The sequence below is a fragment of the Pelodiscus sinensis genome, chromosome 23, assembly GCF_049634645.1.
Source record: "Pelodiscus sinensis isolate JC-2024 chromosome 23, ASM4963464v1, whole genome shotgun sequence".
Classification (NCBI taxonomy): Eukaryota; Metazoa; Chordata; order Testudines; family Trionychidae; genus Pelodiscus; species Pelodiscus sinensis.
Genome location: NC_134733.1, coordinates 14,645,371 through 14,658,532, shown reverse-complemented (window position 1 = coordinate 14,658,532; position 13,162 = coordinate 14,645,371). Strand labels below are relative to the sequence as shown.

General features: G+C 56.4%; 1 protein-coding gene across 6 annotated transcripts in view; it reads right to left on the bottom strand.

Annotated features, from left to right (window-relative positions):
- Window positions 1–1,124: 1,124 nt before the first annotated feature.
- Window positions 1,125–13,162, bottom strand: part of KLHL17 (kelch like family member 17) — a 49,214-nt gene continuing 37,176 nt past the window's right edge. For all 6 annotated transcript variants that reach the window (XM_075906235.1, XM_075906233.1, XM_075906237.1 and 3 more), the window contains 7 exons: window positions 11,953–12,166; window positions 11,600–11,744; window positions 10,691–10,858; window positions 10,018–10,106; window positions 6,597–6,670; window positions 5,151–5,332; window positions 1,125–4,509 (listed from right to left, as the gene is read on the bottom strand). In XM_075906235.1, coding sequence (XP_075762350.1) covers window positions 4,281–4,509; window positions 5,151–5,332; window positions 6,597–6,670; window positions 10,018–10,106; window positions 10,691–10,858; window positions 11,600–11,744; window positions 11,953–12,166 — 1,101 coding nt within the window. In that variant the 3' untranslated portion in view covers window positions 1,125–4,280. The remainder of the gene's footprint in view (window positions 4,510–5,150; window positions 5,333–6,596; window positions 6,671–10,017; window positions 10,107–10,690; window positions 10,859–11,599; window positions 11,745–11,952; window positions 12,167–13,162) is intronic.

Below are 13,162 nucleotides of genomic sequence, written 5' to 3'. Positions count from 1 at the left end.
TGGCTGGTGTCGGACGAGAGCCCCTCGACTTTGCACTACTCTGTCCTTCTGGTGTTTTCTGCACTCAGACAGATGCTCGTTTCGATTCTCAGTTTAAGACCGTGGTGGGCAGTTTAAGGCAGGTGTTGTGGCACCCTCTCCTAGGGCCCGGGAAAGGGCCACTTTTAGACAATTACATCACAACAAAGTCATGCTAAGCCGCCATCGTAAGAAGCCCACGAGCAGCCACTCGCTGAAGCTGGAGGCATTGGCAACAAGGGGTCTTTGGCCAGCCAAACTGCTCCTGTGACCTCTGTATACCCAAGCACAAATACCATGAGGGCAGTCCCGCACAAGGCCCTTGGATCATGTGACTTCTATGCAAACATACACTGGGCAGAAAGGGTGGGAGGGGAAGGAGGGATAGATCATGTTCTAGCTCAGAGGTCCCCAACATGGCGCCTGCGGGTGCCATGGCGCCTAGGGGGACATTTATGTACGCCCGCCAAATGCTTGGGGCTGGTCCCGCCCCGGGCGTGTGGCGCATGCGCGGCACTGGCCCCAGGCGCATGTATGGCTGCATATGTATGGCTCTGGAGGGCCATATATGGCATGTATGGCTCTGTGCATATATGGCTCTGGAGGGCGCCGGCCACGCGGCACGTGGGGGTGTGGCATATGCGTGGCCCCACCCCAGGCGCGCGAGTGTCCCCACCCTCTGGCGCCCAGCGGGTGAACAGCCCCGCCCCCTGGCACCTGGCAGCTCCAAATGGTTGGGGACCACTGTTCTACCTTATGCAGAGGTCAGCTCATTGGGCAGATACAGGCCTTGGGGTGGCATCTGCATTGGTGAGTCCAGGGCACTGGGCAGTCGTGGCTATAGACTCCCCATTGGCAGCCATCTGCAGCGGTAGTAGCCGCCATACTAGGCTTTGTTCATGTTGCAGCTTGTGGAAGGGACAGAGGTGGCATGTTCTAAGCAGAGGCCCAAGCAATTCTTGAATTCTAGCCCAGCTCCTCCAAAACTGGGTAACTTGCTTCCTTGCCTCAGTTCCCCCCATTAGCAAAACCTAGCTGGGAATAGCTCACCTGCCTAAAGCAAGAGGAAGGGGGAGAATTAAATGGCTCAGGATCCAGTATTCAAGAAAACGTCTTTATTTTACACATTGGCTTGTATTGCTTGTTTCCCCCACTCCCCCATGTAGTGCAAAATTGAGAAAACAAACAAACAGAGACTTCTGCACAAATAAATCAGAACTGACATAAATAAAACTGACAGTTGGACGGAGGGTGAAATCACATTCCTGTCTCAGCTGAGTCAAGCATATCCCTCCGCCAGGCTGGGACTAGAGAATCCCCTTCCCCACCCAACCTCGCGGCGGGCTCCAGTGGGGCAACAGGATATGCTCCCTGGGTGACGCATGGCAACACACACAGCAGCCCAGCCTTGTGCCACACAGACTGCAGCCTGCTGTTCAACTGCGCTGCCCTGTCAGAAATACCTCCCCTGGGCTGCTGTCTTCTTAACAATTCCACGTGTTAGTCAGGGATCAGGACATAAAACGGCGGGAGAAACAGTTGACAGCTCCCCTATCCGTTCGAAGCTCTCACGCGCTCTCACACACGCGCCTCCCTGCCCCCCCCACGCACATTTCCAGTCCTGAATGGTCTCTTTTGCCAGCGAAGTGCGGCTGTGGGTCCTGTCGCCCCCTGCAGGCTGCTTTTTCAACCACGGCCTTAGAGCCGGGGTCCCCCTCCATGTCTAGCAACAACGCTACCAGGGCTGAACTGCATCACAACTGGGGTCGACGGACTGCAGCCTCCCCCACACGTGACACACTGCTTCCCCCCCCCCCAGCCAATCCTCTCAGCTCCCAGCCCCCCTTACGCAGATGAGAACAGTACTTAGCACCAGAGTCGCCCTCATGCTAAAGTGATACTAGCACCAGCTGGAAGGGCTGCGGCCATCGCCCTCAAACCGTCAGCTACCGTTTTAACCAAGGTTCAGTTCCCTTCTTCAGCAATGCCATCCTGGCCCCTCCACTGCCCATCCTCTGGCGCTAGCTTGTTCCCTCCCATGAGGTGGGGAAGGGACTGGCCTATGGTGCCCTCACACCCTCTGCCCCACTCACGAGTCACAGCTGACACCTCAGGACTTCTGCCACGTCATCGCAGCTGGCTTCTCAAACAGCCATGGAGCTCGAGGTTTGGCTCTTGGACTCTCTAGGATTCTCTTCTTCCTCCTTGGAAGATCCTAGTGTCAGCAGGGTTCTTGAGGGTGCTGGCTGACATGAGCTAGCTTGCACCTGGGATCCTGCTTATGTGGACAGCCAGAAGGGAATAAGAGGTGCGTGCACACAAGACTGCACCACTTCTTTAGGAGAGACAGTGTCCTGTGTGACTTAGGTCAACGCTATTGGCTGTGCTATGTCATGGCCACTGGTTTGGATTAACTAACAGGGAGCACCAGCTATGTACAGGACTGTGGCAGCCACTGAACTGCGGCTGGCTGCTGCGGGGGCTGGGCAAAAGGGAAAGGAATGAAAAGATGGAGAGATTCAAAATCTGCTTTAAAAGTCTAAAAATCTATTTCAGCCTGAAAAGCCCCACCCGTGTCTTTGGGTAGAGGGTGGGGAGCACAGACAGTGACTGGGGGTGCTCAGCTTCAGGCTCCGAGGCTGGGCTGCTTAACATGCACAGCGCCCGGCCCGGGGGGAAAACTGGCCCCTTCTAAAGTGTCTCTACAGGGGCACCCAAAAATCTCCAGTCACTTTTGGAAATGGAAGCTAGTGAGCATTTTCATACGTGGAATCTAAAGGATGGGAAGATGAGGAGGAGAAAGAATCAAGGGAAGAAAAAACAGTCACAGAACAGCCTCCCAGTGCTAATGAGGTATCAGTGGTTTAGCCATTTCTACACACCCTGGGGCACCCCTGTGAACCCATCTGCATGCAAACCATGCACAGAACACAGCATACGCAGTCAAACACGTCTTAAGCCACCCTCTAGGAGGTTTCATGATAGAAGTGGGGCTATATGGCCAGCCCCTATGCATTACAGTACAGGATGATTCAACCGTTAGAGTGGAAGTTTAAGACAGGAAGCTGCTAATATATTGCCTCTCTCTCTCACACACACATACTCACACACACTTCTAGGCCATAGGCATTGTCTTATAGATCATTTAAAAATGCGTCTGGCTCCTTCCTCTCATCCCCTCCCATGTCAGAGAGAACAGAATAGGGGTGGGAAACACCAGAATAATTAAAAAAAATAAAGTTAAGAATTAAAATGAAAAGATTAGCATAATAAATACAACGGACAGAAACATGAAATAAATAACACAGTACGATCCTTCAGCCCTGCGCCACCTGCCAGTTCGTGCGGTTACAGGGAACCAAGGCCCGGGTACAAGCCTAGAGCCTTTTTTGTGGCCAGGGAAGCAGAGTGTAGGCTGGAGCGTTCCCAGCCGCCGGGTTACCACAATGACAGACACATGGGCAGGGGGCAGCAGCACAGTCCATCGTAACAGTGGGACGGCGACCGCACCCAAGCAGGTGAGCCGGCTGGGGAACTTGCGTAGTGATGGCAAAATCAGGACCGACAACGAGTGAGCCGGGGTCAGCCGAGGATGGAAATGCCAGAGGATATGGATGCTCCGCACAGTTTTGTGGCCATCTCCTCACCACGTCCCCCGGGCTGTGGTTTTTAAGGCATCGACCAGACACCAGTGAGAGCCATGAGATGGCCTTAGAGTCATTCCCAGTGCACTGGAGGCTCAGGACGGAGAGTTTGGCTAAGGTAGCATTCCGAGGAGCGGTTGTACATTCAGCCGTTTCCTGGTGAAGCACCATGTGTGTCAGTCACCATGCCCCCAGTGCTCCCATCTGCCAGGATCCTCCCTCGCGTGGCTGTCCAGTGTGCAGCACGTGTTGGGTCATGGTAAATCCTAAAAGCAGCAATGGTTTCAACTGGGCAGGACCGGCCCCAAAAGTCAGTTGAATCGTGGGCAGGTTTGTGGATGGAGTTGGGAGCTCCCCCGCTGCACACGCTGGCAGAGGGGACTCTCGAATGGAAAGTGCCATTCCTACCCTCAGCACGCTGATCTGAAGAGTGCAGCAAGAGAGGGCGAGCCCGCGAGGGGCCCATGGAATTGCTGTGGTCTAAGGGGCCGGAGGCAGCAGCTAGGAACCCTCCCTCCCGTCTACAGAGACTGGCTGCTAAAGGGGTCAGGCCGGGCTGGCCTCGCGCGCCTCCATGCGCTGCTGCCCCCTGGAGGTAAGGTACGCCTGGATTCTTTGTCAAAGGCTCGTCGAGGACACGGAGAGGGTGGGCGAGGAGGGGGGTGGGAAGTTGAGCAGTTCCAGCACTGCCACCCCTACGCTGCTCCGCCGCGTGAACATGCACGAGGCCGCCACCCACTTGTTGGTGCGGGGGTTGTACTTCTCGATGGAGTTGAGGCTGGAGCTCCCGTCGTTCCCGCCCACCGCGTACAGCCACCCATCCATGGCCACCAGATCATGGGTGCTCCTGCAAGCAACAGCACAGAGAACTGCGTTAATGAGCCAGGCTTTGGAGGATGCCCAGCAGATCCCTGACCAGCAGTGGGGGGGCTCGGCCCTCTGAAAGGCAGGCTGGAATTGGGTGCCCAAAGAGGAGTGCACCAAAATTAGCAGAGCCTTTTGGCCTAAGTGATTTGCCCGGGGTCATAGTAAGTCAGTGGCAGAGTCGAAAATAGAACCCAGGAATCCTGGTTCCCAGTCCCTTGCTCTAGCTACAGTTTGACATTATTTGCATCATTTGAAGGTGATTCTTCTGCCTGCTAAAGGAAATGCCAGACACCATGAGCTTCCTGTATTAGGGATTGGCTAGCAGTAAATCAGGAAACACTCATGTCCAGTAGGATTGTTAGGGCTGTAAAGCCTCTGCACCCTACCCGTACCAGCAGCCTATGCAGTGCATGCAACAGGCACTGCTGAGAGTGCAGCTATGACATGCGAGCATGCGGCATGGACGTCCTTGACCTTCCAGAACAGAGGTTACCAGCTGCAGTGACAGCAGGCCAGCTGCTCAGCCAGTCAAGCCAGGCATGGTAGGCGATGGTTCTCTTGTCCCCTGGTCTCCCCCCATTGAGATGGGAGCTGAGGGATAGGATGGGGGAGGATCCCTACCTCCGAATATTCATGGGTGCCACGCTCTCCCAGGTGTTGGTTTTCGGGTTGTAACGCTCTACCGAGTTAAGGCAGCTGGTCCCATCGTTGCCACCAGCCACGTACAGCAAGCCTTCCAGCACGGCCACACCTGCGCTGCTCCGGCGACTCAGCATGTTGGCAATTGGGGTCCACGTGTTGATCTTGGAGGAAAGGGGACACGTGCCCGTGAAAACACGTCTGGGTTAGCGATCGATACTGTGGGTAACTGCCCTCCCGCCCCAGCCGTTCAACAGCGACAGCACAGTGCTGCTCTCTCGGCGCTGCTCTCCATTCGCTGCTCTTGAACACAACGGCCCTGCACGAGGAAGGAAAGCTGGAACGCTGACAGACCAACCTCCACGTTCCCAGAGCGGGCACCAATGAGTCTGCAGCTAAGGCAAGTTAGGATGACCCGGGAGCAAATCCAAGCTAGAGGTTCCACCTTGGTTGCAGTGGGTTAAATTAGTTGACAGCCTGTGATTATCAGATAAAGGGCAGAGATGATGGGAGAGGCTTCCACAGCCCTGCGGAAAGCGGCTTTGAGGGACCACAAAGCCCTCCCCCTAGAGATGGCGGGAAGGGAGTTCTGCAGATGCTTTTCTACCCTGCTCTGTTTGGCCCCACTGCGACTAGATCCAGCAATCATACTTGGTTCACCAGTGCTAATACAAATATCTCTTTCACCCCCACCTCGCATAAGAAACTGACAAACGTGATCAGCCCCAGGCTGTGCTCAGCGGTTAAAGGCCCCCCTTCTTTCCTAAAGCATCCAACACACAGCTGCTTTCAAAATAAGAAAAAGAAAAGTTTAAAATAAACAAACACCAAAGGAGAAATCACACCTCTACAGAGACCTCTGCTGGCAAGTTCAGGTAACTGCAGCTGTTGACAATGGTTCCCTTGACTCCCGGCTGGAGCCCTGCAAATCTGCAGATATCCGCATCTGCGGATGTCCCTGGCTCATTTTTGTGGTTGCAGATGCAGATACAAATTTTGTATCTAGAACCCTGCAAATCTGTGGAAATCAGCTTTATGTCTGCAGGTATCCGCATCTGTGGGTGTGAATGTGAATATCTGCAGCTCAATTTTGTTGGGTATGAATGCAAACACAGATACACATTTTGTTTCTGAGTGTGGCTCTACTCTGGGTCCCTGAGATGTGGCTCAACTGCCTATTTTTTCCAGGATAGAGCCCCAGAGTGGCCATGCAGGGAGTAGCTGTGTTTATTTCTACAGCTGTGTCGGGAACTTTCAACTTCCCCCTTCCTCAGAGAGGATCTCACGCTCGGTTAGGTTCTGTAGAGTTTTAGAGCCATTTCTGTAGCACCCTTTGGTGTTTTTCCTTGTTAACTTTCTGTAGGGCTTCGCCACAGGGCTCTTTTGGGAAAGGGAAGGAAAGCGTTAGCTGCACTCTCTTGCGTTTACCTGCGGCTCGTACTTCTCCACCGTGGCTAAATGGGACGAGCTGTCATATCCCCCGACGGCGTACAGATTGCCATCTGTAAAAAACAGCCAGGCACAGAGTCAGCCACAGAGCCCTCAGCAAGGGCCATGTTCTCTAGTGGGATGGATCCCCGGCCTTACGGGCCACAGGTCTGGGAAGCCAGCAAGGCCAAGTAGCGGCCTAGCAGCAGATAGGCAAACCTACACCGAGCAGCAAGAGCCTCCGGGGAGGATGTGCTCATGGAGCGGGTTATGCAGCTTCCCCCACCAGCCTCCGCCAACCGGGGTTCACATCTGGCACGGGGAATCGTTAAATATTCATCGGGTCATTGCTGTGCAGCGAGGGCTCCGTGCCGAGCGAGCAGCCTGGGGAGCTTGCTCGCCGGCAGCCACTCCGACCTCCTCATTACGGGCCATGTGAGCGCTCCCCACCGCCGCAATTAAGCTTTATTTTTAGCTGGCGAGGCAGCGGCAGCCTCTCTCTAGTGCAGCGCCAGCCAGCGAGCACACCACGGGGGTAGAAGGAGCGAGTGAGTGCGAAGGAACCACTGAGTCAGCACGGAGCAGTGAAATTGGAGACAGCGGGGCGGGGGAAGGGGACTTAATGTCCATGCAGCACAGAGCCCAGCACAGCAAGGAGCTATGCCTGCGGCCAGGACCATTGGCAGCATTGACGCGCAGCATGGCGGATGTGCTGGGCCAATTAGAGACCAGCTTGTGCCTGTCTGCGTATCATTGCCCCCTGTACAGCGGTGCGCTCTGCTGATCTACAGCACAGGTGCAGTGCAGAATAACCCCTAGCTCTTCTATAGATCATCCACCCCTAGCTCTCAAAGCACTTTACAAAGGAGGGCAGTATGGATTATCCCCATTTCCCAGAGGGGAGAAACTGAGGCACAGAGCAATGACGTGACCTGCTCTAGGGCACCCAGCAGGCCAGTGACAGAGCTGGGAATAAGGCTCGGCTTTCCCAAGCTCAGGCCAGTGCTCCATCCTCCAGCCTACTGGTTCGCAAACTTATTTGATCATGTTCCCTTCTTTGTGTCTGTCGTAGTTTACACCCCAGCGTCCCTCTGCGGCACAATCTATACGGCAGTTTCAGCTTCTATGGTTTTCATTTGTGAGTCATCCTTTGTTTGTTTGTTTTTCCGGTGCACAAATGAGCCAGTGATCCATTGTAACAATAGCACAGGCAAGACTGGCACTGTAGTCAGTGCTTCCAATTCAATGGGTAACAAACGCTTTAACGTCTAGATGGTAATCACTTTGTAGACTGCTAAGCTTAATGGAAACCTGTCAAAATTCCCAGCACCAGTCTCGAGTCAACTGCACAGCACCCTCTGGGGAGCTGTCGTGTCTGGAGGACCCAGCTTTGCTAGTTATTCATTGCTGTGAGTAAAACGGGCAGAACGTTCTCGCCCCCCCCCCCCAGCTTCTGGCGCAATGCCTCTCCCCAGGGGATCCAACGTCCCAGTTTGAGAACCTCTGCCCTAGACCAGTGTTTCTCAATGACCAGGCTGTGGCCTGGTGCTGATCTGTGGGATTTCTCTGACACGGTCTTATTTTATACCAGAGATCGGCTTGCTGCCTCCTTAAACTGAGTTACATTGGTCTAGGTCACTCGGCCTTCCCACTGACAGCTTCCCGTATGGAGTGGTCCACTAAGGAAGCGAGGGGAATCAGCACACCCCAGCCTCTTCAGCCTGGATGCTCTCCGTCTGATTGTGGCAAAGAGGTGGAGCAATCACAGTAGCGGCGTTGTGAGCTGTAACAGAGACACTGTCCTCTTTGAACTGGGCCATGACCCACACCTCCTCCAGCACGGGTCTTTGGACAGAGGCCAGACGGCTCAGGCAGCGCTGCTCTGGGCTGGAGGTGAAGCAAGGGGGAAATGGGATCAGAGTGCAAATCGGAACCGGGCTGTATCCTTGGCGGTGGCAGGTTCTCTGGGTGACCCGGGGAAGTCATTTCCCCCCATCCTGCAGTACCTCAGTTTCCTCATCCATAAAGCCGTGATTATGAGGCGTGTCTGCTTTTGCAAAGCACTCAGCTCTACGCCAGGCACGTGCAAGATGTTGCTATGTTTGACCTAGTGCGAAAGGCCCCGATCCATTACAAGGATCAAGGAGTATGCACAGAGAGAATTTGAATCTAAAGTTATATATGGTATCAGACTGCTATTGCTAGGTCATTTTGGCCATTGAGAGCCGGCTGCATCCAGACAAGGATTATTATGAATGTGCTTTTCATTAGATTAACACTGCGCCCGCCCCTCATAGGGTCATCAGGTCGCCGAGAACTTCACTGCTCTAGAAAAATCAGCTTTTTCCTAGGCTGCAGGGATAGTTTTTGACAACAGCCTTCCAAGCACAGACAGTGACAGTCTTTGCACTAAATGTTATTTTAAAGAGAACAATGCTAATGGCATTCGGTTGGGCCGTGCCATTGCATAGCCCCCTACTCCAAACACACGCACCTTCCTGCCTCTGGTCATGGGCTGACAGAGAAGCACAGCCCCTAGACTCCGAAGTTCCCAATATCTGGTGTCCCACCTTGAGGCCAGCCCCCGAAGGTGGACACGGAGAGATGGACTGACTTGGATCAAAGTGGAGCAACGCTTGCTCAGATCTGTAACCTGTTACCATTATTAGAATAGCACCAACCGAGCAGCTCCGACCAAGAAAACTGTGTTAGGGGAATACGTGCAGTAAGAGACAGTCCCTGCCGTACACTCTCTGGTCTATTTAGCCTATAAGCCTGTGGTTCTCAACTGGTAGTCCACAGGAACATTGTCCAAAGTCACCCAGCGTGAGCAGGTGCCGCCATTAGGCTGTTTTAAGCCATGTTCACAAGCACACAGCGCGTCATCCATAGCATCACTTAGGACGCCACTGCGTTGTGTTGCCAGTAACTTCCGTCTGAGGCTCTGGGCGTCAGTGTAGCTGCCGCCGTCATGCTGAGCGGTTGCTGTGTCATTGGTCCTGTGCTACATGTGCTGGAGGTGGTCCACGAACATTTTTTGATTGGCCTGGTGGTCCGTGGACTGAAACGAGTTGAGAACCACTGCTATAAGCCAATGAAATGACTTGTCTCTGGAAGAGCTGGGGACTGAATTCCTTCCGCCCCAGTCTGGCAGCAGTGCATTAACTCCACCCTCCTTCCTGTACATGCAGCAGGGCTGCAAACCTGCTCCATGCTGTGCCCGGCAGGCAGTGCCCTTTGGCTCCTGCCGAGCCATCAGCGTGGGTCTCACATGGCTGAAGCATGGTGCCCTGTCACAGATGGCACTCAGAGAATGGGGCTACGGCTGATAGGAAGTAACACACAGGTCTAGCCAGAGGAAGGGACAAGAGGGGACAGAGCCTGGGAGAGCCAGGCCGATTCCACCGCGCAGGTGCCCTACCTAGCGTTGCCACCCGGACATATCGCCTCCTGGTGCTCATGGCGGCAATCGAGGTCCAGGTGCCAGTCAGGGGGTCGTACCTTTCAGCGCTGCGGCAGGCAGAGACACAGGAAACAGCAATGGGTCCCCATGAAAACCCACCGATGCTGCAGCCCCCTCAGCAGAGGCGCCGGAGTGAGGCCAAGCGCTGCCGCGGATCAGAAACCAGCTCTGGGATGGGAGCCAGAGGGTAGGAACAAAGGGCCATTTCTCCATCCCATCACGGGGTTAAGATCAGGGTCCTCCCAGGGGCGGGGCCAGGACCAGCGGGGCTCGTGTCTCTACCAGCAATGGAGAGGGGCATGCGTAGTGGACACGCGACGGGCTTGTCCAGACTGGATGAGGCTGCACAGGACTTCTGGGGGACCCAGGGTGTCAGATGAGCAAGCAGATGGTGTTCAGGTCAGTCTTTCCTGGAGGGCCAGGGCACTAAGATGGGGTCAGGGTTAGAGACACCCACGCAGGACTCTACTGTGAACAAAGAGGGGATCCCGGCCCAGTGACCCTGCAGGCCGTGGGTCCTTTGGGCTGCTGCTGAGTTGTCAGGCCTCAGGGAGGGCTGGGCTAGGGATGACCTGCCCCCGGAGCAGTTCTTGGCGACAGCCGCGGCGTGTCACTAAGGAAATCCCCCTACCTGTTCAGACAGGAGGCCCCGTCATATCCCCCTGCTGCATAGAGAAGCCCATGAAGCGCCGCCACCCCCAGACAGCTGCGTCTGGTGCCCATGGACACTTCCGGCTGCCAGGAGTTGGTAACTGGGTCGTAGGACTCCACCGTGGCCAGGTCGGAGGTCCCGTCGTACCTGGGGCAGGTGGGGGGGGAGAGCATTGGGAGGCTGGGGAACCCGACTGGCATCTGAAGAGCAAGGCTGGGAGCCTGAATTCCACTGGAGCCCTAGGGCAGTGCCCGGTCTAGACCTGGGCAGCGCGCCCCTCCCTCACCCAGCGCCTGCCCGCAATGAGGCCCGTGCAGAGCACCAGCAAGGCCTTGCGTTTCTGGCGGGCTCGCTCCCTGCGTTCCCCCCTCCACTCACCGGCCCTTCTCACGCACCCCCCTCCCCGCAGGGACGACGCAGACCCGGGGGGCTCCCAGCTGCCTGGTGGAGCCTGTGAATTCACGGGCCAGGGGCCTGGGTCGCAGCTGATCCATGCGCTGAACACGCCAAGGAGTCGGTCGACTGTGCCCAGGGGGAGGAATGCAGCCACAGGCGAGAGCAGCCTCTGTCCCCGCCGCTAACAGAGCCATGTAGCAGCAAGAGCGCTACCGCCCAGAGACCAGCAAACTCACTGCACTGAGCAGCTGGGTGCAGTGGAGTGTCTGGGTTTGAACCAGCGACGTATCCCCCTTCCCAATTCCCTGGGCCAGCCAACCCCCCGACACCCAAGTGGGGGCAGAAACGCCCCCTTGGCCCAACCTTTGTTCTCGGACCAAAATCCACAGGGGCAGCCCCCTAGTGCCAATGTTCCCCTCTCTGCCCAGCTCCGGGGCCGCCGCGAGCAGCACTGGCGTTCTCCAAGGCCACGTGCCCTGCTCCCCTCCTTACCCGCCCACAGCGTACAGCTTGTTTCCGATGGCAGCGACGCCCACCCGGGCCCTCCGGGTCGACATGGAGGCCACCATGTGCCACCGATCCGTCCGCGTGTCATAGGCTTCACAGTCTCCATGGATGGCAAACAGGCTCCCCCCACCTGCAGGAGGGGCCACAAGCAGAGCGAGTGACGGACTGGCGGCCTGAGCCTTGAGCAGGCATCGGGCAAGGGGCAGCCCTAGACATACCCCTACCTGCCCCCCAGCTCTGCAGGCCCCGCCTGCAGCCCCTTCCTCAAGGGTGGGACAGATGCGTCATCCCCTTCCCCAGGCACCGTATTCAGCCCCCCCGGCCTGGCTGTCACTTACCCACGGCGAAGAGCACGGTGCTGGCCCCCTCGCAGCGCCGGGGACGGGTCCGGCTGTTGCTGAGCACCCCTCTCTGCTCCGGCATGAGGTGGTACTTGAGGGCCTCGATCAGCAGATCCTTGCACTCCGAGTGGTGCCGGACCAGCAGCTCCGTGTCCACGTTGCTCATCAGGAAGTCCCGGCTCAGCAGGGGCAGCCGGACACACTTCATGAGCTGCAGGGAGGAACGAGGGTGGGGGGAGGGAAAGCGCTGAGGGGGTGGAACAGAGATGCTTTGGGGAAAGAGTAGAGAGGGCTGCTCCCATCCCCCCTCTTCCTTACCAGCCACTTGGGACCCTGACTGGATAGGATCCCCCCTCCTGCCACCTCTTCTTCTTCCCAAGGGAAGGATGGGCAGGCTGCCCCCGACGGTATCCCTGGTATTAACTCTGCGGTCACCACCTCCGCAGAGCCCAGGAGCGATACCTCCCACTGGCCTGGACACAGCATGAGACCCACGGCTGCCCCATTGGCTGCTCTCCATTGGCTCCCCCATCCTAGTCCTCGTGCCAGCCCAGCTGGCTCAGCGACAGATCAGCTCAGTTCTGCCTTTGCATTAGCCACGGCCCTCTCTGCTAGGCGCTGGGGCACGGACAGAGCCTTCCTCCTAGCCAGCTGTGCTCTTTGCTCCCCTCTGGCTCTCTGCCGTATGCTTGGGATTGCTAGAGAGGCTGCAGATGTAGGGGAGTCAAGTGCACAAGACTGTATGGGGACTGCAGAGTGCAGCCAGGGCCTTAGTCCGGTAGACTGGCCACGTCCCTTCACAAACTAGACATCCCTTCCTACACCATGGCCTGCTGCACTGTCTAGCCCTGGCTCGCTTGCCTGCAGGGACTATTAAAAGCAGCAGCCCAAGTGCCATACAGACAACTGAGGCTGCAGGAGAGTCTCCCACTCATGTGCCTGACAATTGCCCCGCAGAGGCCTCTGTACAACCCAACCAGCACCCCCCACCGCCAATGCCAGCCCTGCATCTTGGGACGCGTATAGTCCTAGCTGCCTATCACTTCCCAGCATTCTCTGCAGGCTCCCAGCTAGTTCTTTGCAGGCCTGGTAGCAAAGCTCCCAGAACAAATGGAAAGGTAGCAGGGGTCCCTACAGATGCATCTTTCTCTAGGCTGATTAACGGGTGCAAAGCAACAGGTATCCACAAGAGGGCATGCAAGACTCG